This window comes from Apis dorsata, unplaced genomic scaffold (genome assembly GCF_000469605.1).
Source record: "Apis dorsata unplaced genomic scaffold, Apis dorsata 1.3 scaffold_112, whole genome shotgun sequence".
Taxonomy (NCBI): Eukaryota; Metazoa; Arthropoda; class Insecta; order Hymenoptera; family Apidae; genus Apis; species Apis dorsata.
In genome coordinates this window covers 539,630-565,200 of record NW_006263407.1, presented here as the reverse complement: position 1 = coordinate 565,200, position 25,571 = coordinate 539,630, and the positions used below count along the sequence as shown (strand labels likewise).

The window sequence follows — 25,571 nt, the reverse complement described above, 5'->3', positions numbered from 1 at the left end:
TTATAAAAAATTTAATTTTCAAAAAAATTTTGATAATAACAATTATTTATATCAAACTTACTTTTTATAGGATAATTTATGAATCACAATGTATTTTTTTAATAATAATTTATAATTAATATTTAAAAAATGTATAATATATTATTATATTTTATTCTCTGGTGACTACATTTACAATTGTTTGAATAATTTTTTTTCCATTTTGATGATTCAAAAGATTTAAAAGAGGCTCCTTCATTTTTTGTTCCAATAATTCGATTAATTCTATTCTCATTCTTTGTAAAAGTTGTGCCACCTAAGTAAAATCAATATTTATAATTATTTCGTGTCTAAATTTTATAAAGCTAATAATAGAATTTAATTTAATTTTTAAAAAAATTATTAATTTTATAAATAATATTTTTACCCTATGAGATTCAACACTAAATAAAATCCAATCATCTTCTAATGATACAATAAATATTCCATTATGTAATTCTATTTTTAATTCATAATCAGAAAATAAAATTAATGGTAAAATTGGTACCATTGATACTTCTTTAATAAATATTTTACTTGTTTTAACTTTTTCCTGAAATACTAAATATGGACTAGGAAAATAACCAACATGAAAGTTGACAGAGGATGGATGAATACTGACAAAACCATCATTTTTAGTTTGGAATCTTAATTCCTCAGGTTTTGGTTGTATTGGAACTGCTCCAGCAGATTGAATTTGAAAAGATTTTTCTGGTGTAAAAACTTTTACCACATTAGGATATAGAGCTGCACAGAGTAAACCTTGAAGAAGTTTATAATTATCATTATTGATATTAAGTTCAAATCCAGTAATTTCCACAATCTTATCAACATTTGGCTGTCGTTTGGGCAAATTAATAGGAACAAATCCAATTGAAACCAATAATTCTAATAATTGATATTTTATATCTGCCAAAGTACATAGTGTACGCATAGATAGATAGTTTTCATTTGCGAAAGCTTGACCTGCATTACTGTTGCGTGTATATGCTTCTAACCATTTCTGTCAAGAGAAATATATAAATTATAATAATAATTATAAAATTATATATTATATATTATATTATATTATAATATTTATGTTTACATGTTTACCTTATATGCTTTAAGAATAGTTAATTGATCAGAATTAGCCGTAAAAAATTCTTTTTTTGCATCAATTTCATGTCTTTTTTCAAAAGGAATAGTAAACGGATTTTTATGAGATAAACAAGCTGCAATGGTGAGTGCAGAATCAAGACAACAAAAGATTGCTCCAAACAATATTAATTTTCCAATTCGTACATTTACAGGCAGTGTAGCAAGATGATGGCCTAATGGTGTTAATGTACATTCAGAATTAAATGCTCCAACATCTTGTAAACGTTTAATTGCACTATTAATATTTTCTTCTGTTGGTGCTTCTAACATTTTACCTAAATAAGCATTATAATATAAATGCTACAAAATTAATTAAAAATATTAAAAATATTAATTAAAAATTAAATAAATTATTATTACTCAAAATTTTATGTAAATCAATCTTTTTTCCTATATGTAAAAGTTGTATACGTAGTAACAATGGTTCTAAAGAAATTCGTAATATTTCAGGTACTGGTTGTGCTGTGAAATGATATTTAAATCTGAAAAATATAAAAAATAAATATTAATAAATATTTTATTAATATAAAAATGATTTATTAATTAAATAATTATAAAAATAATATTTTTTTAATATAAATAATTAAAAAAATAATTATATATACTTGTATGAAGTATATAAATGAATACATATTCCAGACATTACACGTCCAGCACGACCTTTTCTTTGTAATGCATTTGCACGTGATACCCAACATGTTTCTAAACTTTCCATGTTTTGATTTGAATTAAATCTAGTTTCTTTCATTTTGCCACTATCAATTACAAAAACACAATCATCAATAGTGATGGAAGTTTCAGCTAAATTTGTGCTTAATACAATTTTTCTGACGTTTTTACTTTTCTTAAAAACTAAGTTTTGTTCTTCATTTGATAAAGATGAATGTAATGGTATAATGATAAATTTTCCAGTCTTTGGTGAGAGAAATTTATTGTCATTTAATCGATCTTTTAATGCAATAATTTCAGCAAATCCAGGTAAAAATATCTATAAATGCAATATTTATTTTGAAAAAAAAACGATTATTATTATTTTACTAAATTTACTTACTAAAATGGAGCCTGTTTTAGGATAATTATGTTCACCAAAAGTAATCCATTCTAATATTGTCTCTATAAGTTCAAAATTAATTTTATCATAATCCATAACATATAAATTTTTATGTGTTTGCTTATTATAAGCCTGATATCTACTGACAAGTTGCGTTAGTGATAAATTTTCATCTTCAATAGATTCCTTAGGTATAGGAGCAGAAAGGCCTTCAATCTCTGCAGTTTCTAAATCAATTTGTAATTGCACCCAATCACCTTTAATTTTTCGTGTAAATCGCGAATTTTCTTCAAGAACATAACTTGTTTTCTCAAAAATATCTTCTAAAAAAATTCGTTCTACAGGAAATGTTTTTCCTGGAATGCATAAAACAGGAGCTCCTTTAAAATATGAGGAAAATGCCTCACTTTTAAGTGTTGCACTCATAAGTATTATTTTTAAATTTGATCTTTTATGTAATAACTCTTTTAAAAGCATCAATAAGAAGTCACTAAAAAAAATTACAATAATTATATTAAAATAAACAAATTTATATGATAAGTAACTTACCTTTCTGCACTTCTTTCATGGACTTCATCTACAATAATATGTGTAACATCTGTTAATTCTGGATTCATAGAAAATCTTTGCAATAAAATTCCAGTTGTACAAAATGTTAATCTAGTTCTATTAGAAATTTTACTTTCTAATCGTATTTGATATCCTATTATATCACCTATACATTCATTTCTTTCTGTTGCAACTCTTTCTGCTACTCCTACTGCACTTATTCTTCGAGGTTGTGTACATATTATATTAACATGTTCTTTGGATTTGGACCTATTACAAATCCAATCATCTAATAAAAATTGTGGTACCTAAAAAATATTTTCAATTAATATTATTTTATAAGTTACTTTATTAGTATATGTTTATTATAAATTCAAATACTTTATTATAAATTCAAATTTATTATTTTTATTAATTGAATAAAAAAATTTAATTACCTGTGTACTTTTGCCACATCCTGTTTCACCTGAAATTATAGTAACTTGATTTTTATGTATTAGTTCTAAAATTTCATCCATTTTTGTCCATGCTGGCAATGTTTCTCTAATTTCTTTCATTTTTTTATATCTAGAATTGGTTTGTTTCTCTTTGAAATTTTTTTCAATTAGATTATCTTCTTTTAATATTTCTTCCCAGCTAATATTATTTCTATTTTTTCTATGAATAGATCCTAATTCATAATGTGTAGCTATATTTGTTTCATCTTCATTTTCTGATTGCTTTTGAAATAGTAATTCATTTTGATCTATAAATTGTTTTTTATTTTCTTCTAAATATTCTTTTATTTCATATTCATTTTCCAAAAGAGATATTATTGAAAAAATAGAAGGTGTTCCATCTGCAGATATTAGTAATGCTTCATCATACAATCTTTTTCCTATTCTTAAACAATTTATACTTGGAAATATACCATCATTTTTATAAAAATAAAAATAAGGTGGTTCATAAGGATATTTACAACCTAAAGAAATATTTAAAATAATTAAATATAGTAAAATATATATAATAATATAATATATAGTAATATATACATATATTATATTTACCTTCAGGAAATCTTATTTCTAAAGTAAAATATGGATCTTCTCTTTCAGGCATTTTTATTATTTGTGGTTGTTGGTGTAAAAATCTACATTTATTTCCAAATCTACATTTTTTATGAATAAATAATCTGCAAATTTCTTTTTCTTTTTCTTTCTCTTGTTTTTGTTTAATTTTTTCAATCTTTTCTTCTATTTCATCATTTCTTACTAAATAATCTAATTTAACATGTACAATCCAAATTTGATTTTTTATTTTTTCAGTAAACATGTTCCCATAAATAGATTCAAGTGCTTCTCTTTCTTCATTTCTTTTTTCTAACAATTCTATTGTCCCAATATCATCAGGTATTTTATTTTTTGCTATATTTTCCAATTCATAATATTTATAAAATAATACTTCCAAAGCTTTTCCTACATCACCTTCTGTATGTATTAATGCTTCCATACAATGTGAATGATGAAAACTAAAAAAAATATAAATACTTATTTATAAATATTTATTATTTAAACTTAAAATTTAACTAACTCACCCATAACTTTTAAGTTTAGATGTTGCAAATTGTCTACTAATTTGTTCTTCAGTTTTAGGTTTATTATTTTTAGAAGAATAATCAACTATTCCTTTGATAATTAAATTTCCTCTTTCCATCCAATATTGTTTGCCTAAATTGGATCTTTTATTTTCAAATTCTGATGCATCAGAAAGTTTAAAACTCTATCAAAAAACTATATTAATTCCTAATAATAATATATTTTACAAAAAATATTTATATACAAAATAATAGATTAATAAAAATGTTTAAATACGTACAGAACCATAAATATGTTTTAAAGTATCATATAATTGTTGTTCAGATTCTTCTGATATTCTTAAGGTTTGTAATTCTACTTTAAGTTTGCTTGAAATATGTGGGTTATTATTTTTATTTTTATTTTTTGCTGAGACGTTTCTATAAAATACATTTTTACAATTTAAAAAATAATTTTAAAAATAAAAATAATATTTTTTATCAATCTTTTTAATGATCAAATTGCTTTTTATGTATAAAAAAATATACTTTTTAATGATATATTCTGAATCTATTATATTATTTTATTATAATATACAAAAGGTTAAATTGTTTACTTACGTGTTATTTCTTTTTACATGTCTTTCTTCTAATATAACGTCGTTCATTAATTCAATGTCAGTATGATTCATTTTTAAATTTATAAATAATTTCGTTTATTATAGAAAATAATTCTATAAATACTTTTAATTATATTTTAATACTTGAGAAAAATTAAGGTTAAGAAATGGATGTATATTAGTGACAAATTAAAATGTATATATGGATGAATTTGTATACTTGTATGTATTACTAATAGTTTTATTACCAACAATGCATTGTGTAATTTTATTTCATTTTATTTTATTTAATTATTTATATAATAGATTTTATTTTATTATTTATAGGATATAAAAATTAAATTATTTAAAATTATTTAAAATACATTTTAAAAATAATTTTAATTTTTATAAATACATTTTTTTTGTAACAAATATTATTATATGAAAAAAATAAATTTATTTATTATATGTATTATTTAAATGATTACTTAAATGATTCATAATTTATTTTCAATTTGATAAATAATTGCTTTATTATAACCACACAGTAATAAAAAATTTCCTTGAGGATGCCATCGTGCATCTAATATTGTAATATTTCGTGGACTTGATATACAATTTGCATTATGTGGTGTCCATTCAAATATATGTACACATTCACAAAATACTAAAAGATGAGCGCGTGTAGGATTCCATTTTACAGCTAATTAAAAAGTTTTAATATTTTATTTAATTTATTATTTTGTAGGAAATTATAAAAATTATCAAAAATATATAAATAAATACTTACCTACAATAGTATTTTCAAGAAGCAAATAATCAAGATAATCATCGATAATATTCCATATCCACAATGTTGTAGGATAAAGTTGATGTTTTATTGCTAAATATTGTCCACATGAACTAAATTCTAAAATATCAAATTTAGCTATTGATAATCTTTCGATATTATTCTTTCTTCCAATTTTTATATTTATTGGTCGCTCTGATTTTTCTTCCACTAGAAATATCGATTTTTTTAAATATTAGTTATATTTATATAAATTTTTTATTACTTACAAATATATTTATTATAATAATTTGTATTTTTATTTGAAAAATTTAATTGAATTATACGTTCTTCATATACTTTGTTCAAATAATTTTCTTTTATTATCGGTTCAAGGTATAAATGTAAAAGTGGTTTCCATGTCACATGATTTAATAATACAATCTAAAAAATATATATATTTTTACTAAAATATTGTTAAAAAAGATTATATATATTATAATAATAATAATAAAAATGCAATTTAATAAAAAATTTAATATACTAAAATATATGAAATTACCATTTCATTAAATCCCGTTACAGCTAATAGCTGTCCACTGGGCATCCAAGTTACATTCTCGATTCCTTTTAAGTTTTCAAATTGAGCAGGATAGAATATAGCAATATCTCTTTCAAATATAGTTGAATAAATAATTAATTTTGTTTCATCACTAAAGGATGACCATATACACAATAATTCGCTATTGGGAGACCAACATATACCATCAATACTATTTAAATGTCCACATATTAATTTCTAAAATTTACAATTAATAACATTAAATATTATAAACTATAAAATATTATTATAAATCTAAGTAGTAAATTATGTTATATATATATATATTTATGATCAAAAAAAATTTTCAAATTTTAAATTTCCCGCGTATTTTTTTAATTCTATCTATATATTCATCTTATAATAAAGATCGCATGTATAACGTGGTTGCATTGAGGTTAAATTAACATTTGATTATTAAAGTGTTTATTATCAATTATTTAAAAATAAATTATGACAACTTATATATCATGTGCTTGTAATCGAGTTCCACATTCAGTTGATTGGGGAAAAAATGGACTTATTTGTTTCGCAGCATGTCATGCAGTTGCAATTTATGATCCATATATTTCAAAAATTGGAAAAATAACAAATACACTTCATCAACACAAAGATCGAGTTAATACTGTTCGATGGATTAAACGAAGAAATTCGAAATTTGAATCAGAATTATTATCAAGTTCAGTAGATGGAACAGTCATTATTTGGAGTAAAAAAAATAATTTCTTTAATTGTAGCAGTATCATAGAAGTTAAAAATATTGTCACATTTAGTAACTGTATATATATTTATGATCAAGATTTTTTAAGTGAAGAAATATTTTCTAAATTATTAATATGCACTGGATCTGTTGAAGGAGATTTAAAAATATGGTTTAGAGATACACAGAATAATGTAAAATGTCTACAGACACTTACATTTAATAGAAAATTACCAATAGAAGCTTGTTTTTCTTTTCTGCCAAATACAGATTTACCTCTTTTAGCTATTGGATTAGAAAATTCAACAATTGAATTATATATAACTAATTTTAATACTATAGAAAAATTATATTTTGTAAAAGTTCAAGTTTTGATAGGCCATGAAGATTGGGTACGATGTATGGACTTTAATTATAATATAAGTGATAGTATTTTGCTTGCAAGTGGATCTCAAGATGCCATGATACGACTTTGGAAAATTTCTGCAAGTAATATAGAAGAATCAAATAATGAATTACATCAAAAGAAACAAATATTCATTGTCAATGGTTCAAAGTATCATATTACTTTAGAATCTGTTCTTTATGGCCATGAGGGCTGGGTTTATGGTATACATTGGTATCCATTGGATAGTAAGAATAAAATTTTAAGATTATTATCCTGTTCATTAGATAAATCTATGATTATATGGGAACCAGATGAAATAACTGGTATTTGGTCTGAAAAAGTAAGAGTAGGTGAAGTTGGTGGTAATTCAATGGGTTTTTATGGTTGTAAATTTAGTGGTAATGGATTAAATATATTAGCACATGGTTATCAAGGATCATTTCACATTTGGGAATATTCAAATATTATAAAAAATTGGATTCCAAAATCTGTACCAAGTGGACACTTTGCTGAAGTAGTTGATCTTTGTTGGGATTCAAATGGAAGGTTTGTATTCAAAATTATTATACATATATATATAATATTTTAATGACATATATTAAATAAAAATATTATGTTATATTATAGGTTTCTCATTACTGCAAGTATGGATCAAACAACAAGAATTCATGCATTTTGGAAAAATGAAATAGAATTTTGGCATGAAATTGGACGTCCACAAATTCATGGATATAATATGTCTTGTTTAGCTATGTTAACTCCTTACATGTTTGCTTCAGGAGCAGAAGAAAAAGTTGTACGTATATTTGTAGCACCAGCAATATTTAAAAATTGTTTAATAAAACTTGTTAATGTTGATGATTTTAAAAATATGATGGCTGATAGTGCATCAGTACCTGCTCTTGGATTAACAAATAAAGCAACATTTAATAATAATATTACAATTGAAAATAATATAGTTAATGACTTTAAAAGTGAGGATTATATTCCTCCAACAGAAGAAGAATTAATTCAAAATACATTATGGCCAGAATTACAAAAACTTTATGGTCATGGATATGAAATATTTTCTATAGCTGCCAGACATGATGGGATATTATTGGCAACTGCATGTAAATCATCATCACAAGAACATTCTGCAATATTATTATGGAATACAAATACATGGACTCAAGTTCAGAAACTTATGTCTCACCAATTAACTGTGACACAAATGGAATTTTCTCCTAATGATAAATATCTATTATCTGTTTCTAGAGACAGAAAATGGTCTTTGTTTGAATTTAAAGATGATATATATATCTTAATTGCAGTTAGTTTGAAGAAAGATAATCTTCATACTCGTATAATATGGTGTTGTTCATGGATGCATGATTCATCTTACTTTGCAACTGGTTCTAGAGATGGAAAAATTGGAATTTGGAATGTAAAATTTTCAGATGATAAAATTATTCCAATTACTAGTTTGGATGTAAAAAATTCAGTTACAGCACTTGCATTTTCATTACAAAATATTCAAGATTTTCATATCTTAGCTATAGGATTTGAAACTGGATGTATAGAAATACAAAAATTGAAAATTATTGCTAATAATTTTAAATGGGAAAAGTATGTAGTATATGATTCTTCTCAAGCACATCATTTAACTGTTAAAAGACTTAAATTTCGACCTCAAAAAAAAAATTCAAATACTTTGCAATTAGCAAGTTGTGGATCTGATCATATTGTTAAAATACATGATATAAATGTTTTTAAATAAACAAATTTGTAAAATATTTTTTATTTTTTTATAATAAAATTTTAATATTAATAATAAAATTTAAAGATATGCAGGTATTTAAAAAATTAATTTAAAAAATTTAATCAAAAAATTCAGAAGAAATTGGATGTAACTTCAATTTTTATATTATGATTGATTCTAAAAGTTTTGGAAATATTAAAAAACAAGTTTTTCTAATTCCAAAAATTTAATCTAGGATTGCTTCCATAAGTCTTTATTAAAGTCCTTATATACATATTTAAATTGAATTACTTACCTTATTTAATTTCCATGTATCAGTTTTATAAATTTCTATATTATCTTTATTCTCAATTGAAACTACTACAGCTAATTTATTACCATTTGGACTAAAATATAATTTATGAAAAAAAGATTTCACATTTTGTATATGAATTACACTTTGATTTTCCAGAGACCATATTGATATTTGAATCTGAGCATTTTAATAATTTTAATATATTAAAATTTATCATAATAAAATAAATTTATTACTTACATTAAAATCTGATAATGTCAATATGTATTTACTATCAGGAGACCAATTAACACTTTCTAAACCAACACTGCCTTCAATTAATTTATATTTCCATTCAGGATAATGAATGGAATATACTTGAATAATAGCTTTTTTTATATTTGCACATAGAATATATTCACTATTTCTTGACCATTCTAAATACTATGATAGAATGAAAAACAAATGTTGATATTATAAAATATTTTACTTTTTTTTTTTAGAATTATTATTTCATTATTAAGAAGAAATTTTTAATAAAAGTTTAATAAAAATTATTTATTATTTATTAAATTATATATACTAACCTCAATTATATCTGGAAATACAAATGAATGAATGGTATCAAATTTTTTATTACTCTTTATAGTTAAATTTGATTGATATGCAGTTGCAAAAAATGTTCCATCTTTAGAAAAATCACACAATTGATTATTTATTCGTATTATATCATTTTCTAGTTCTAATGACATTGTGTTATTGTTAATTCAAAAAATGTATTATTGTGTATAATATATATATACCAGAAAAATTCTCTATCTTCTATATAAAGAAATAACAGTTGATCATAATTGCCAGATGAGCGCGGTAATTCTTTTTTATTAGGACTTTATTTTTTATTGTGAGGTAATATATATATGAGCAAGCATGTATCGAAACTGAATATCGCATTATATTATGACATATTTTTGCTTAATATTATAATTATAATATTATAATTACGGTGACAATGGTGATAATGTAACATCACATATTCTTTCTGCTATATCGTGTTCATATTTAGCTAAGATTCATTTTCGCGATAATAAATTATGATTTGTAATACTAAATATTATGACTTTTTTTTCATTATGAAAAGTGCATATTGTATTATTATGAATATAGTTATATATTATGAACATATTATATATTGTATTGACGATAATAAAAATCATGTGAAAAATTTTTTGATTATAAAATTATAAAATTATAAAATTTAAAATTTACTATTATAATTATAAATTTACTATTATAAAATTTACTGATTATTATAGTATAGTTCAAATTTATAAATTATGTAATAGATATATTAATTAATATAATTAAGTAATAAATATATTTACATGATATAAAAACGTTACATTATTGCAACATAGGTCTTAAAGTCCTCAAAAATCTATTTTATTCGATCTATTTTATTCTATTCTATTTTATCTATTTTCTTTTGCTATTCTTTTTATTTTATCAAATTTTTTATAATATAATTATTTTTTTTTATTTCTAATAATTCTATTATTCAATTTTGCCAACGTAACTAAATGCAATAAAATTTATAAAAAAAAATTATTAAAAAAGATTTTAAAAATATTTAATATTTTTTAATTTTATTATTCTTTTTTATTATTTTATTTAATATATATTTTATTAAATATATAAATGAATATAAATCTTTATTTAATTGTGAACATAGTTTATGAATCAAATTTCATTATGTTGGTTGTAATGAATTTGAAAAGTAACAACATCCGTAACAGTTGAAACGTATATAGAACATTTTATTATAAATATTATTATATCTTATGTCTAGATGAAATTGATAATTTAATAAATTTTTAATTTTAAATTAAAATTTAAAAATTAAGATACTTGTTAATTAGTTAATTATTAATTAGTTAAAATGATTAAAGATTTTATTATTCCTATAAATAAGGATGAACTTTTACAAAATCGGAATGGACAATATTTTGTTGAAAAAATTGTTTCAATACGAGTATTACCACAAGCTCTTGATGGTATGTTTTAAAAATTTTATGTATTTTTATATTTATTATAATAATATTGATTTTGTTGATAGAAGCTAAATCAGCACTTCAAATGAATGGAATCAATTTTATATTAGATCATTTTGATACATTCTTCTCTTTAATTGTTCATGGAAATAAAATTGAATTACCAATTATTATGCGTGGCTTTAGTAGAATTCATAAAGGTAAAAAATATATATATATATATATTATGTATATTTATTTATTTATAAATATTGTTATTTAATTTCTATATAATTAATAAAATGTTTATTTTGATTATTATTTTATAAAGCTATTGAAATATTAGTAAATGATTTGGAAAATATATTTGAAAATGGAAAAGAATTGAAAGAAGAAGATAGATTAAGATTTTTAAATATAAATAAAATGCTTACATATTTATTTTCTTGGCTTCTTTGTCATATTGATGATGAAATTTCTAAAGATGTAAATGATAAATATACAGGCAAGGTTTGTTTAATTAAAATAATTATATTTATTTTTTAATATTTTTATATTAATTCATATTAATCTATTAATTTATTAATATCTTATAATTTTTTTTATATTACTTATTGTTTTATGTAGCGTAAGAAATCAACAAAATCAGATATAGAAGAAGAATGGGAAAGTGATAGAGAAAAAGCATTAGAATATATTTATAGATTATTACAATTACCATTACAAAAACTTTGGCAACCTCCTATTGTAGAAGATTCATTTATAATGTATGTTTGATATAAACATATTAATTTTAACTTTAAAAATTATTTTAATCTTCAAAATATATAAAATAAATATGTCTTTATTTTATATTTTATATATTATATATATTTTAGATTATTCACTAAAGTGTGCTATAAAGTTTTAGAACAATGTAAAGATTCAAAATGTAAACATATACGAGAAACAATTTTTGAGGTAAACTTTTATAAATTTCATTACATTATTTTTGATTGAATTAATTTTCAAATTGTTTTGATTTTAATTTATTTAAAAAAGATTTTAGGTACTTCAGTTAAAAAATATAATCATGGTATAAGCTGTGTAATAAGAATTATTCAGGTATATAAATTTTTTTTAATGAATAAAAATTTTATTTAATATAAAAAAAAATCTATTGAATATATAAATTTTAGTTAGTAAAATTACATGATATATTAGCATCTCATATAGCTACTGGAATTATATATATGATTAAAAATTGTGGTTGTAATGGTTTAATAAAAGAAATAATGAAGGAGATTGATCAAAGTGAATTATCTGAACTTGATAGTCGTAATATATCAATATTTCTAGAAACTATTGCTGCTTCTGAACCAAATCTTATAATTCCTATTCTTGATGATGTGATGGATTATTTGGGTAGTGAGGTAAATTACTTTATATTAATAATCATATGTACAAATATATATGTAAAATATATTTTCATTATATAATTGTATGCTACTATTTTTAGCACTATACTATGAGAAATTGTACTATTAGTATTATATGTGAAGTTATACAAAAGGCATTGACTGGAGATGATCTTACACAAGAACAAAAAGTTCAACGTGATGAATGTCTTAATAGTTTGGAAGAACATATTCTTGATAATAATGCTTATGTCAGATCAAAAGTTTTACAAGTTTGGCAACGCTTATGCTGTGAAGGAGCTATTCCATTAGCGAGACAAGGAAGACTTTTAGCTGCTACTGCATTACGTTTAGAAGATAAAAGTGCAAGTGTACGAAAACAAGCATTGCAATTAATGCGTGCTTTATTACAAAGCAATCCATTTGCTGCTACAGTGAGTAAAAGAAATTATATATTTAATTATTATTATTATTTTTAATTATTATTATTTAATTATATTAAATATATTTGTTTATATTATTTTTTATATCAAATTATTTTTTTATATCAAATTGATAATTATATAGTTTATATTTATATATATTTATTTATATATATTAAATATATTTATAGCTAAATAAAATAGAAATATCTAAATCATTAGAAAAAGAAGAAATAAAACTTAGAAAGTTACAAACTGAAAGTGTTAGTAAAAGTGTTCGTGGTGATAATGAGAGATTAGAATTTTGGAATACTTTACTCCCAGAAATAAGAAAAGTATTAAAAGAAGTTATTAATAATGAAAAAAATATGGATACAGAGTATGGTATTGTATATATGTAAAATATATATATAAAATTTGTATTTTAATACAAAAATATACATAATTATTAATTTTTGTTTTATAAATTAGATAATAAAGATGAAGAAGAAGATATAAATACAGATACAGCATTTGAATATATAAGACAATTAATGTTAAAAGAAAAAATTTTTGAAGCAGTAACATATTTATGGAAAGTTTGTATAAAACTGAAGCAAAAACCAGATATAGAAAATCTTTCTCCTGAAGCAAAAGAAGAATGTTTATTCTTATTTTTATTAAAAACATTTATGGAATCTGAAAATAATTTAAATAATATAAAAGAAAATATAGAAAAAAAACAGTCAATAGAAGAAAATAAAGAAAAAGAAGAAATAATAGCAATAAAACGAGTTATAAATTATTTGAGAGTATGTTTTTATATATTTTATATTGATTTTAATAATTACTTAATTAAAAATTATATTATTATATTATATTACAGCATTGTTTGGAATTTGCAACTGAATTAGAAATTGCTATACCTATGACAGAAAAGTTACTTTTTTCTACTACAGCAACTGATGCTATTGAGTCATGTACTTTACTTGGAATTGCTTCTAAATTTGGCATAGTTGGGTCTGCAGTTGCTATTCGCGATGCTTTATTTCAAGTATTTCATCGCGATCAATCAGTTCGTAATAATATTGCAGTGGTATATAAAGATCTTTATTTAAATAAAAATGAGAATCAAAAATCAAAACGACAAAAAGCTCTTATATGTATGAGATCCTTAATTGATTTATTAAAAGAACTTCAACCAGGTCAAAGTCAAGCTTTAACTCAGCTTATTTTAATATGGTATAACAATAATGATATAGATAATGAAATGTTACAGGTATAAAATATATTATAATCTTAATTTCTTTTTTTATTTTATTATGTTAATTTAAAAATAGCCTTTAATAATTTTATATTATAAACATATTTATAATTTATTTAATAGGTTTTATGGGAAACTTTTTCAATGAAATCACCAGACACAGATTCATTAGATAGTAGATCTGCTTTAATGTTATTAACAATGATAGCTCAAACTCAAAGTTGTATTATAAGTGATAATTTAGAAGTATTAATAAAAGTAGGATTTGGATCTAGAGCAAAAACTGATCTTTTATTAGCCAGAGATACATGTAGAGCATTGTTAACCATAAAACATAAAAATGATGATATTGAAAAATCATCTATTAGGTATAGTAAATAGAAAAATATATATTTATATAAATTATATAAATAATTAATATAAGATATATTATTAGGTATCCCAATGATCATGAAATGTTTAAAGAAATTCTTTCTTTACTAATAGAAAATTTTATAAATATAGAAGAAGATGGATATATTTCATTTGCAACTGATGCAATTAATGCTATTTATCATGTAAGTATGATAACGATTTTATTTATTTAAATTGAATAAATATCTTCAAAACAATATTTTAATTTTTTTATTTTATTTTATTTTATTTTAGTTAGCAAATCAGCCTGATCATTTAATGAAACAAGTGCTATCACAAGTGTGTATTCGAGGACATTTTAATAATGATTCAACTCAAAATACTGTTTCACTTTTTTTACTTTCTAAATTATTATATTTGATTGGGCATATTGCAATCAAAGAAATGGTTCATTTAGATACATCAGTTTATAAAGAATTAAAACGGAGAGATATTGTACGAAATTTAAGAAAAGAAAAAAAATCAGATAAAAATGAAAAAGATATAAATACAGTTCAGAGATCAAAAATAGAAGTTTCTACTCCAAATAGTGCAAGACAAATAATTCTCAATAAAGAAGTACATAATGATATATTTAAAATTTATTTATATATATTTATTATATATTATTTATATCTATTATAATTATTCTAAAATAATAATATTATATATTTAAAATATTAATATATATAATATATTAAAATATAAATAATCAATTTTATTATTTTTTATAGACAAGCTTAATTATGGAAGATAATGGAGAAGAAGCTGTAGAAGGAGCAACAATGGATTCAAATGCAGAATTTATAAATGAAATCCTTGAAAATCATGTTGTAACTGGAGATGGACTCTTAGTAAATTTTGTGTATGTTCATGATTTTAATATTTAGTAAATATTTAAATTATTTATAATATGAATATATTCCATTTTTAACATGATATTTTATAAGTAAAGCAACATACCAAGCGCAATGAGAATTAATATTTATGTTATATTTTTATTTATATACTTATATATTTAAATTTTACTTTTATGAGTAATTATTCAATTTTTTTACAGTCCATTAGTGTTAGATGTATGTCAATATCATGATAAGTATAATAATGAAGATATACAAGCTGCTGGAGCTCTTGCTCTTAGTAAAATGATGACAGTAAGCTCCAGTTTTTGTGAAAAATCTTTACAACTTTTAATCACAATACTAGAACGTTCACCATATCCTGGTATTCGGGCTAATGTCCTTATTGGAATAAGTGATCTTACAACAAGATTTCCAAATCAGATTGAACCATGGATGAAACATGTTTATGGCAGGTACTTAAAAATATAAATAATCAATTTTATTATTTTAATCAATCACTTATAACTAATAATAATTTATAGGCTCCGTGATGAAGATACAAATGTAAGACGTACATGTGTTCGAGTTTTATCAAGTCTTATAATGAGAGAAATGGTGCGCGTGAGAGGTCAAATATCAGAATTAGCTCTTTGTATAGTTGACAAAGATTCTCAAATTCGACAAGATGCAAAACAATTTTTTAAAGCACTTTCACAAAAAGGCAATGCTTTGTATAATGTGATGCCTGATATTTTATCTCGATTAACTGATCCTGATTTAGATATAAATGAATCAGATTTTCAAGAAATTTTGAAGTAAGTATTTTCTAAAGTAAAATTAAAATATAACTAATAAAAATATATAAATATATAAAAATATGATAATTAAATACAATTTAAAATATTTCCAGGCATATTTTGAATTTATTACAAAAAGAAAAACAAATTGATTCTATTATTGATAAAATTTGTGCTAGATTTAAATTGGCTACTACAGAAAGACAATGGCGTGATTTTGCATATTGTCTTTCACTTATGCAATTTAGTGTAAAAAGTAAGTAAGAATATATATTTACTTATACATTCATATTATATATATTCAAGATCATATTAAATATAATTTTTTTTATTATTAATTAATAAAATTTTATTTAGGTATACGTCATCTTATTGAAAGTTTACCTTTATTGAAGGATAAAATTCATCACAAACAAGTTTTAAAAGCATTACAATCTGTTATTGAACAAACCAAAAAAAAACCAAATACAAAAACAATATGTACAGAATTAGAAGAAAAAATAGAAGAACTTCTTAAAGGAACAGAAGATTCAAAAGAGGATAATACTGTGGTAATGCCACCACCAGCAGTACCAAAATCAAGAAAACGTAATAAACGTGTAAGTAATAGTGAAGAAGAAGATGATAATATTGACAGTGATTCTGATTTAACATCAGTAACAAAAAGTAAGTTTTTTTTTACATAAAAATTTATTATTAAGATTATATTTATTAATTGATATGATTGTTTTAGCAGAAAGTTTTAAAAAAAGAAAATCGTGGGGATGCAAATCGAGTTCTAGTTCGGATTCAGATAATGATTTAGCAATAAAAACTCCTAGAAAGCAACGTATATATTATTTTTTTAAATAATTCTTTTATTATGTTTTATTATTTTGTTAATTAGATATTATTTTTATTATTATATCTAATTATTATTTCTTTTCATAATAGTTAAAGAAAATGCACCTGCACAGATCATAACAAGGTCAAGTCGAAAAAAGCGCATTAATTCAATTGCAGCTACACCATCATCATTACCAAAAAGAAATAAACAAGTAACACCTTTGCGTATTCCGGAAAGATCTTCAGCACGTTTATCCCAATCACGAATGAGGAATTAAAATTTTTGTACATATTTAACATACAATTTTGTATTTTTTGATACTAGATTAAAAAACAAAATATGAAGTAAGTGAAAAAATACTAAATATTTACAATTTAATTATTAATTAAATATTTTAATAATAAAATATATATTTAATTATAAAAATATATTTTATAATTTCTTTTATTTTATAGCATTAAATAATGAATAATTAAATAATTTTTTTTCATAAAAATCTTAAAGTATATTACTATTATTTCAATCTTTTTTTTTTTTTAATATTACAAAAATATAACAACTGGTATATAAAAATTAAAATATTATCATAGAAATATTTATTTTAATGAAAATAATGAACACTTGATATAACATTTAAGTAATGAATGATAATATTATGTATCACATATATATTGCAACAAAAGAATTAAACATAAAGTAATGTACATATATCAAATCTCTATATGTAGATAACTCCAAAAATTTTATACATTTGTGGCTATTAGTAGTAAATAAAACACTATTTTATTATGCATTTGTGTACAATAAATATACTATGTAATATTGTACGTTATGAGAAAGACTAGTGTAAAAATCTTATATATTAAGTTTCACATGTATCGCATTAATATTAGGAAGAGATTTGCATTTAGCTATCGTTATACCAAATCACGACTAATACTACGTTTAAACGTCATAGAACGTACTTCTGTTCCAGGTTTTCCCGATTTACAAAGATTACTAGAATTAAGATTTGGAGTAGGACTTTGTGAAAGTGATGCTCTTTCGTCGTTAGTATTAGATTTTTCTCGTTCTAATCTTTGTTTACTAAACTTCCCCATTCCAGGACGATAAATCTCCATAGCAGGACGATCCTATTATTTTATAATAAAAAATATTTTTATAAATAATAGACATTAAATATTAAATATCACTTTTAATATTTCAGTTAAAATAATTATTAATACCTTATTTCTAATTCGACGTTCTAATCTTGGATCCTTTTTATCTTTTTCTTTATCTTCATTTTCAGTCTTCTGTAAATTATTTTGATCTCCTCCATCCAAAGATTTATGCCTTCTTAAACAATTTCCATCTCCTGTACCACCTTCTCCTCCACTTTCAAGTGAACTGCGTCTCTTTGTGACTTTTGAATCCTTTTTTTCTTCAGATTCATTATCTTCATTAGTTTCTTTATTAATATCTTCATTAGATTTTGATTTTTCAATATCTTTGTTACTTTCAATAGTAGATAATATAGTATCTATAAATATATAATATATTTATATACATTTTAAAAATAAGATATTTATATAAAAATTATATTTACTTATAATATTATAAAAATTATACCTGATTTTTTCTGTTCTTTGATCTCATAATCTTGCACAGAATCTTCTATTAAAACTTTTTTTTCATTAGTTTCCTGTTTCTCTTTTTCTTTACTGTTTTTAATATCTTCTTTATCATCTATAGATTCTTCATTTTCCTTAATATTTTCATACGAATCAACTTGAAATTCTTTTTTCTGAAATTCTTCGTCCTCGCATCTTAATTTTACATTATTTTCTGTGTCAACATTAAAATCTACATTCTGTTTTTTGGTTTCTGCAAGTCTTTTTTTTTCTTGCCTCATTTTTTCATAACTTTTACCTCGTTTTTCCTCTATTTTTCGTTCCCTAGAATCTTTAATATCTTCTTTGAAATCATATTTTCTATCATCTTTTCCATCAAATCTTCTATCATCTTTTATACCATCTCTTTCATCACGTCTTCCATATATCTTCTTATCCTCGTGCCGTCTTTGATGTTTTATATCTTTATCTTTATTTCTATCTTCAATTCTTTCCCTGTATCCTTTTGTAATTGATTTAGAATCTCGATCACGTGATATTTTATCACGTAATTTATCGTCCTTTTTAATACGATTTTTTATATCTTTAGGTGAAAATTTATCCTTTTCTTCCCTATTTTCTTTATTATCTTTACACATTTCTTTATCAAGATCTTGATTTTTCAATACCTATAACAAAATTAAAATATTTATTTTAAGTAAAACATTTTTATTTTAATATTAACAGATTTTAATAGAGTTCAACATCATAATTTAAAGAATAAATTATAATAAAGCAACACAGAATTTTCACTTTTTTTTCTAAAAACAGTTTCTTTTACAAAATTTAATGTATACAAATTAAACGGTAATAAATTAATTACATCTTAATAAATGTATATAAATTTGGGATACAATATTAAATGGAAACAGTGTATAGCATTGAACTAAATCGCATAAGTGATGAATAAATCTTTAATCCTTATGACCTTTTAACATGCAGTAAATAAATACATAACATGAATTTCCCTGCTAATCATTTGCAGTTCCTATTTCATGAAGTTTTACGATATCCTGGCAATCCTGTTTCACAAGATTTAAAAGGATAAAGTTTATGATAATCAAACATAGCACTGCAACTTCTTGACTTTGATACTTCCATTGGTATTTGCATTTTCCAAGTTTTATGTAAATTAGTAAATTGAGATTTTGATAAAACAGAAAAATAATTTTTATTATTAATATAAGATGTGCATTTAGTGCATTTAGTGTTGTTATAAATATAATTATTTTTAATGTTACTCCAATGATTGTAATTATTTTTTCTGCAATTAGCATCTTTTTCTTTATAATTTTTTTCGTAAATATAAAATAATTTTCGTTGTTTATTAGTGTAATGCCAGCGTTCATTAACATAAGGCACACTTCTAACGCAATTTATATATACTTCAGTATTCTCATTTCTGTAAAACTGTTGAACATTTAAGGAATTTTTGTTAGCTTGGATCATGTTTGCAGTACCACTACCAGAAATGTCTTCTTTACATTCATGAGATACACTTAGATTTTCAGTAGGATGATCAAAAAATATATCTTCTGACTTGACAGTTGAGGAAGTAGAAAGGAAGGAATACTTGGTCTGATTATCTTCAATATTACATGCAGACTGTAGAGCGAAAAGGTTAGTATCAGCAAATACAGTAGAGAATATAATACTTAAAATGTAATATATATTGCGCGTGCGCTAAAAACAATTTTGATTACATATATTTGTTTAATAAATTTTTTGTTCTATACTGTATTTGTCATATTTGAATTAGTTTACTTTCAATTAATTAACTAAACACATTATAAGATGTAGTGTCACCTTAGATATGATAGGATCTTCTTTTGTTCGCCTCCGTTCTAGGTCTCTTCGTCGTCTCTCTTCACGTTTTTCATCTCTGAGACGTTGCTTTTCTTGTTTACGTTGTTTTACATATTCCAAAAGAGGAGTGGTTGTAATTTTTTTTGGTGTATCTATAACAGTAAAATAAATATATATAAATTCATAGATAAATTTTTTATTATTGCATATAATAATTTATGATATAACATATCAATTATTAAAAAATTACTTACTATCAGGTGGTTGATATGAGTATTCTGTTTTTGGTTGTGATATATTAGATTCAGCTTCTTGATTTTTACGAGTTTCTAAGAAGCTTATATAATAAGGATCTGATTCTATTGTACCACATTTTAAATCTTTCTTTTTTCCTGTTCTTTTTTTTGGTAATCTTTGAAAAGGTGCAAATTCTACTACAGCTGGATATTCTGTACCTTTGGAGTCGATAAATACATAATTATCAAATTTTTCTCTGAACATAAAAATATCCTGTTGTTCAACAAAGTTAATATAAGCACGGGCAAAAGCATATTGTCCCATAGACATATCAGCTTTCACAAAATAAAGATAATCATTTTCTGGCAATGGAGAAACCTGTTCTAGAAATTGTTCTTGAGTCATAGTTGGAGGTAATCTCCGTATTACTACCTATAAATATATATTTTAGTTATTTTATTATTGATTAAAATTGAATTAATATATATTTAGATATTTTTATAATGAATATAAAAATTTATATAAATCATCATTATCATATGAATTAGACATTTTGTCATTTTTATTCAAAAAATAAAACAAAAAGATGTCATATGACATGTAGTTATGACATTTTCATTTTCAATAATAAAGTCATATTTATTGTTATATAAAACATATATATAATTTGCTATTTTTTATCTTTCAGATATCTTTATCTAATATATATCAAATAAACATATCTTTATCATATCTTTTTATAAAATTATGTTATAAATGTTTCAAAAATCGAAAATTAAACTTCGATTTTTGTTTTATGCACATAATATTGTATGTGGTTAAAGAATATTTTGTATAATTGATAAAAGACTTCTAAATATTTAGCATTATTTTAGAAAAATATACCTTTGTCATAGGTCGGCATTTTTCTTTTTTACTATCTTTAACTTTTCCAACATCTGGAGAACTAGTTTGTGCCTCATTTTGTGCGGCAGTCTCAGACTGTTGTGTTTCTTCAGTCATTGTCATCTACATTTATTTAATTTCTTAATAAATCAAGTTTATTTTGTGTCAATTCGACACACACACTCTAATCAAAAATAATATTTAAAGCATGTAATTTTTCTTCGAGTCATCAAAATAAACGTTTCCGTTTACAAAGTTTTCGCGGCCATCTTGTTTCACTAAATCGTAAGAAAGCTATTGGATAGAGAAAAATAAACTTTCATTCATTGGGGAATTTTAAAATACATACATCTAGGGAAATCAAAAAAAAAAAAAAAAAAATTTAATTTCTAAAATTACAATATTAAAAATTACGCTATCGAATTTGAATATTCAATTGTTTTTGATTAAAAATAGGGAAAATTTATCTAGAAATAAATTGTATTATGTAAAATTATACGAAAATATTTAAAGTTCATAAAATAGTTTATTGTCTACATTTTAAATATTTAAAATGATCAATGACATTTATATTGCATAATAATTTACAATATGATTAACAATATTTTTTAAGATTAGTTACAATTTAATATTAAATTATGCAAAAAAGCATAATAATAGAAAATATAAATGAATATATTTATATAAATATAATTTAATTATTTAATAAAAATTCATAGCCTTCTATAACTATCACGTTGTTGAGATTGAGATGCTGAAGTTAATGTTGAATAAATAAATGGTAAAATCGATGCTAATGCTAAACAAAGACCTATTACTGGTCGATACCATACCCAAGCAAAACCAATCACTAATAGACTAATAGACATTGATACAGACATTGTTAAAGATTCAACTGCAATAATTCCACATAAGAATGTTGAATTTAGAATTACAGTTCTTAATATATTTGCTAAACATGTTGCTGCCAAAAATAAAACTAACCAGCCAAGTCCTCTGAAATAGTTAGTAATTTTATGACAAAATATTTATAAAAAAGAAAAGAAATATCAGAATATATTATTTAAATTTTTAAAAAAAAATTACCTAATACTCCATGTACGCCAATAATTGTGTACATGTTCAGAATGAAACATTTGATCTACTGACATTTTATGCCTCCTTTGAAGTAAAATTTCTTCTCCATGTGATGTAATATATGGTACAATAGTTCCTTTTTGCAACATACCAACTATAGAATATATATCTTCTCCTTTTCCTGCATAGGAGAATTGTATACGTATATCACCTACCTATAAGTAAATGTGTGAATGTGTATGTACATTGCTTAATTTACTATAATTATATTACTATATTATAATAATATAACTTACTAATTAATATATGTAATTATATATGTAATTTATATATAATTTTAAATAATAACCTTAGGTTTCCATAAATTAGAACTATGATAATATAAACCAGAATGCATTTTAATATCTTTACGTTCAGGTCTTTCATCACTCGTAACTTCTACAAAATCATTAAATTTTTTTTTCAATTCAATCCCAAATATAAATGCACCAATTTTAACTTCATCTGCAACTTGCACTTGACTTTTAATAGGCATTTCTTTTGGATTATGGTGACCAGTTCTAATATAAAAATGATCTGAATCAACAAGTTTATCTTTCCATTCTGTTGTGTAATAATAATGTTTTTCTTCTTCTGTTACTCCTCCAAAACTAATATACAAAATTATAAATTATAGAATTGATTTATGATGAAAATATATTTTATAATTTACCTTCTTTCTTCTTCTATCTCAACCCATTGATACATTTGCACTCTTCGTTTTAATTTTACACTTGATACAATTACACCATAATCAGGTTCAGTTAATGGTTCTGATATTTTTAATGGACCTGATAAATGTATTAAACGACCTTCATATTCAGGTAATAATTTCATTGCATTTGGAAGTATAGCTACATTACGCAAAGCTTCATCCAAAGAATGTGCTACTTTCACTGCTCTCCCCTGTAATATTATCTAATCAAAAATTTTCTTTTTTAATTAATGATGAAATATTTACAAACCTCATTCCAAAATAAAAGACACATGCCAGTTGCAAACATAATAAGTCCAATAATAGCAGTTAACCATGATTCTCTAAATTGTTCAGAAACTGTTATTGGAATATTTACAGGAGGAGGTTGCCTTCCATTAACTCGATTTTGATGAATAGGTTCAGTATTTGCCCTTTGGGGCTGTCCATTTTGCTAAAGCAAGTAATTTTTTATTTAAATTATTTAAATTATATAATAATATTAAATATTAAATGTTAAATATTATAATAATATAATAATATTATAAAATATGTTAGATATATATTGAAATATTATATTTAGAAAAAATCAGAAAATTAAAAAAAATTTAAACGAAAAACGAATATAAAATTAATTATGCTTACATTTGCACGATACATTTTAATAGATTACATTATACAAAATGATAATATTTAATTGTTTGTTAAAACTAATATTTAAAATACCATTTTATTTCACATAATTTCAAATAAATGTGTATATAATAATACAATTCAAAATATACATTTTAATCGTGTCTGTTCATGAACTAATGTTCAAAATTAGACTATGAATATATATTGCTCAATTAATTTGATGCATTGCATAAAATATATTTCAGTTCATGCAATTGTATATAAATCTTTATTCTAACTTTAATGATATTATAAATCACGTGCAAGGGCGTAAAAAATTATAATGATATTTGATCTATTTATTACTTATTGTATACAAGCTATCTTAATTCAACAAAACTTTTGTTTTTTTTCAATTTCTTATTATTTGATAAAATCGTTACGCATTACATCTCAGTGTAGCCATCTTGGATTTTTGAAAAAATCGTAGAGAAAAGTTGAAAATTCAGAATTTGATTTACGCATAGATTTTTTATAAATGTAAATTATAAGATTAATATATACACACATATATATAAAATGTTAGTATATTTATAAGACATTTTTAAAAAATCGATTTTAGAGATCAAAACATGAAAGTTATAAAAAGGCATATAAAAATATCGATTGATTGCTTACTTATTAAGTTGTAAGTAATTTAAATTTACGTTAAATAATGCAAGAATAAAATGGGACAACGGAAACCGAATGGTTCTTATTTATATTTTATCTATATTGTCTAACAAACTTCAATTGCTTATAACTTAATTAAATATTATTAAATCACATTTTTGTATATTAACTTTTATATTTTGGTTTCTAAAATTAATTTTTCAAAAGTTATTCTGTGAATATTAACATCCTATATATATTTTATATATTATATATATTTTAATTATATTCTTATAATGGAGTATTAAAATTAATTATTTACAACTTTTTTAAAAAATTGTTATAAAGAAAAATTCATAAAAGTAACAATAGCGCCCTCATTTATCACGCCCTCACTATCATCTTATTTGATCTTAATATTTAGATCAGTATTTGCAGTGAGTTGAAAGTGGAATGATTGTTTGTCATTATTCTTAGTAATGTTCTTGTGAGTTATAAAGTTTACAAATTTTTTGATAATAAAATCATTTAAGATTATCATATATTAATGATCAACATAGACAAATTCATAAAATTTTATTTC

The 25,571-nt window shown here is 22.5% G+C and overlaps 6 protein-coding genes across 11 annotated transcripts; 2 read left to right on the top strand and 4 right to left on the bottom strand.

The window, feature by feature from the left end:
* LOC102681763 (putative ATP-dependent RNA helicase DHX57) lies at positions 1-5,389 on the bottom strand. 3 transcript variants are annotated; one of them, XM_006612403.1, is made up of 12 exons: positions 4,932-5,389; positions 4,613-4,751; positions 4,332-4,516; positions 3,805-4,265; positions 3,196-3,719; positions 2,759-3,066; positions 2,210-2,699; positions 1,764-2,146; positions 1,519-1,640; positions 1,114-1,433; positions 407-1,021; positions 1-295 (listed from the first exon to the last, which is right to left on the bottom strand). In XM_006612403.1, the coding sequence occupies exons 1-12, from the start codon at positions 5,000-5,002 to the stop codon at positions 152-154; spliced, it is 3,762 nt and encodes a 1,253-aa protein (XP_006612466.1). In that variant the 5' UTR covers positions 5,003-5,389; the 3' UTR covers positions 1-151. The 3 variants fall into 3 exon arrangements, with proteins under 3 accessions (XP_006612466.1, XP_031364765.1, XP_006612467.1); XM_031508905.1 differs by lacking the exon at positions 4,932-5,389 and having other exon boundaries at positions 4,332-4,539; positions 4,613-4,750; XM_006612404.2 differs by lacking the exon at positions 4,932-5,389 and having other exon boundaries at positions 4,332-4,527; positions 4,613-4,750.
* Positions 5,298-10,181, bottom strand: LOC102670747 (WD repeat-containing protein WRAP73-like). 2 transcript variants are annotated; one of them, XM_006612407.2, is made up of 7 exons: positions 9,973-10,181; positions 9,647-9,829; positions 9,407-9,583; positions 6,244-6,480; positions 5,972-6,125; positions 5,703-5,912; positions 5,298-5,615 (listed from the first exon to the last, which is right to left on the bottom strand). In XM_006612407.2, exons 1-7 carry the CDS (start codon positions 10,135-10,137, stop codon positions 5,410-5,412), a joined length of 1,332 nt encoding a protein of 443 aa, XP_006612470.1. In that variant the 5' UTR covers positions 10,138-10,181; the 3' UTR covers positions 5,298-5,409. The 2 variants fall into 2 exon arrangements, with proteins under 2 accessions (XP_006612470.1, XP_006612472.1); XM_006612409.2 differs by lacking the exon at positions 9,407-9,583.
* On the top strand, positions 6,629-9,150 carry LOC102681978 (probable elongator complex protein 2). The gene is made up of 2 exons (XM_006612405.2): positions 6,629-7,916; positions 7,998-9,150. Exons 1-2 carry the CDS (start codon positions 6,736-6,738, stop codon positions 9,127-9,129), a joined length of 2,313 nt encoding a protein of 770 aa, XP_006612468.1. The 5' UTR covers positions 6,629-6,735; the 3' UTR covers positions 9,130-9,150.
* Positions 10,182-11,321: 1,140 nt separating the features above from the next.
* On the top strand, positions 11,322-17,737 carry LOC102671057 (condensin complex subunit 1). Of its 2 annotated transcripts, XM_006612410.2 has the most exons (21): positions 11,322-11,436; positions 11,499-11,633; positions 11,744-11,922; positions 12,040-12,179; positions 12,291-12,372; positions 12,454-12,516; positions 12,591-12,824; positions 12,911-13,243; positions 13,423-13,615; positions 13,703-14,022; positions 14,097-14,489; positions 14,598-14,842; positions 14,911-15,031; positions 15,123-15,446; positions 15,602-15,732; positions 15,928-16,182; positions 16,252-16,524; positions 16,620-16,762; positions 16,864-17,172; positions 17,240-17,335; positions 17,440-17,737. In XM_006612410.2, the coding sequence occupies exons 1-21, from the start codon at positions 11,322-11,324 to the stop codon at positions 17,607-17,609; spliced, it is 4,254 nt and encodes a 1,417-aa protein (XP_006612473.1). In that variant the 3' UTR covers positions 17,610-17,737. The 2 variants fall into 2 exon arrangements, with proteins under 2 accessions (XP_006612473.1, XP_006612475.1); XM_006612412.2 differs by lacking the exon at positions 15,123-15,446.
* A 170-nt stretch (positions 17,738-17,907) lies between these two features.
* On the bottom strand, positions 17,908-22,224 carry LOC102671406 (regulator of nonsense transcripts 3A-like). The gene is made up of 6 exons (XM_006612413.2): positions 21,913-22,224; positions 21,045-21,459; positions 20,791-20,942; positions 18,944-19,613; positions 18,559-18,854; positions 17,908-18,465 (listed from the first exon to the last, which is right to left on the bottom strand). The coding sequence occupies exons 1-6, from the start codon at positions 22,033-22,035 to the stop codon at positions 18,250-18,252; spliced, it is 1,872 nt and encodes a 623-aa protein (XP_006612476.1). The 5' UTR covers positions 22,036-22,224; the 3' UTR covers positions 17,908-18,249.
* A 194-nt stretch (positions 22,225-22,418) lies between these two features.
* Positions 22,419-24,818, bottom strand: LOC102671526 (transmembrane protein 43 homolog). Of its 2 annotated transcripts, none has more exons than XM_006612415.2 (6): positions 24,368-24,818; positions 23,994-24,176; positions 23,702-23,934; positions 23,339-23,549; positions 22,999-23,204; positions 22,419-22,908 (listed from the first exon to the last, which is right to left on the bottom strand). In XM_006612415.2, exons 1-6 carry the CDS (start codon positions 24,380-24,382, stop codon positions 22,626-22,628), a joined length of 1,131 nt encoding a protein of 376 aa, XP_006612478.1. In that variant the 5' UTR covers positions 24,383-24,818; the 3' UTR covers positions 22,419-22,625. The 2 variants fall into 2 exon arrangements, with proteins under 2 accessions (XP_006612478.1, XP_006612477.1); XM_006612414.2 differs by having other exon boundaries at positions 23,339-23,639; positions 24,368-24,817.
* Positions 24,819-25,571: the final 753 nt, after the last annotated feature.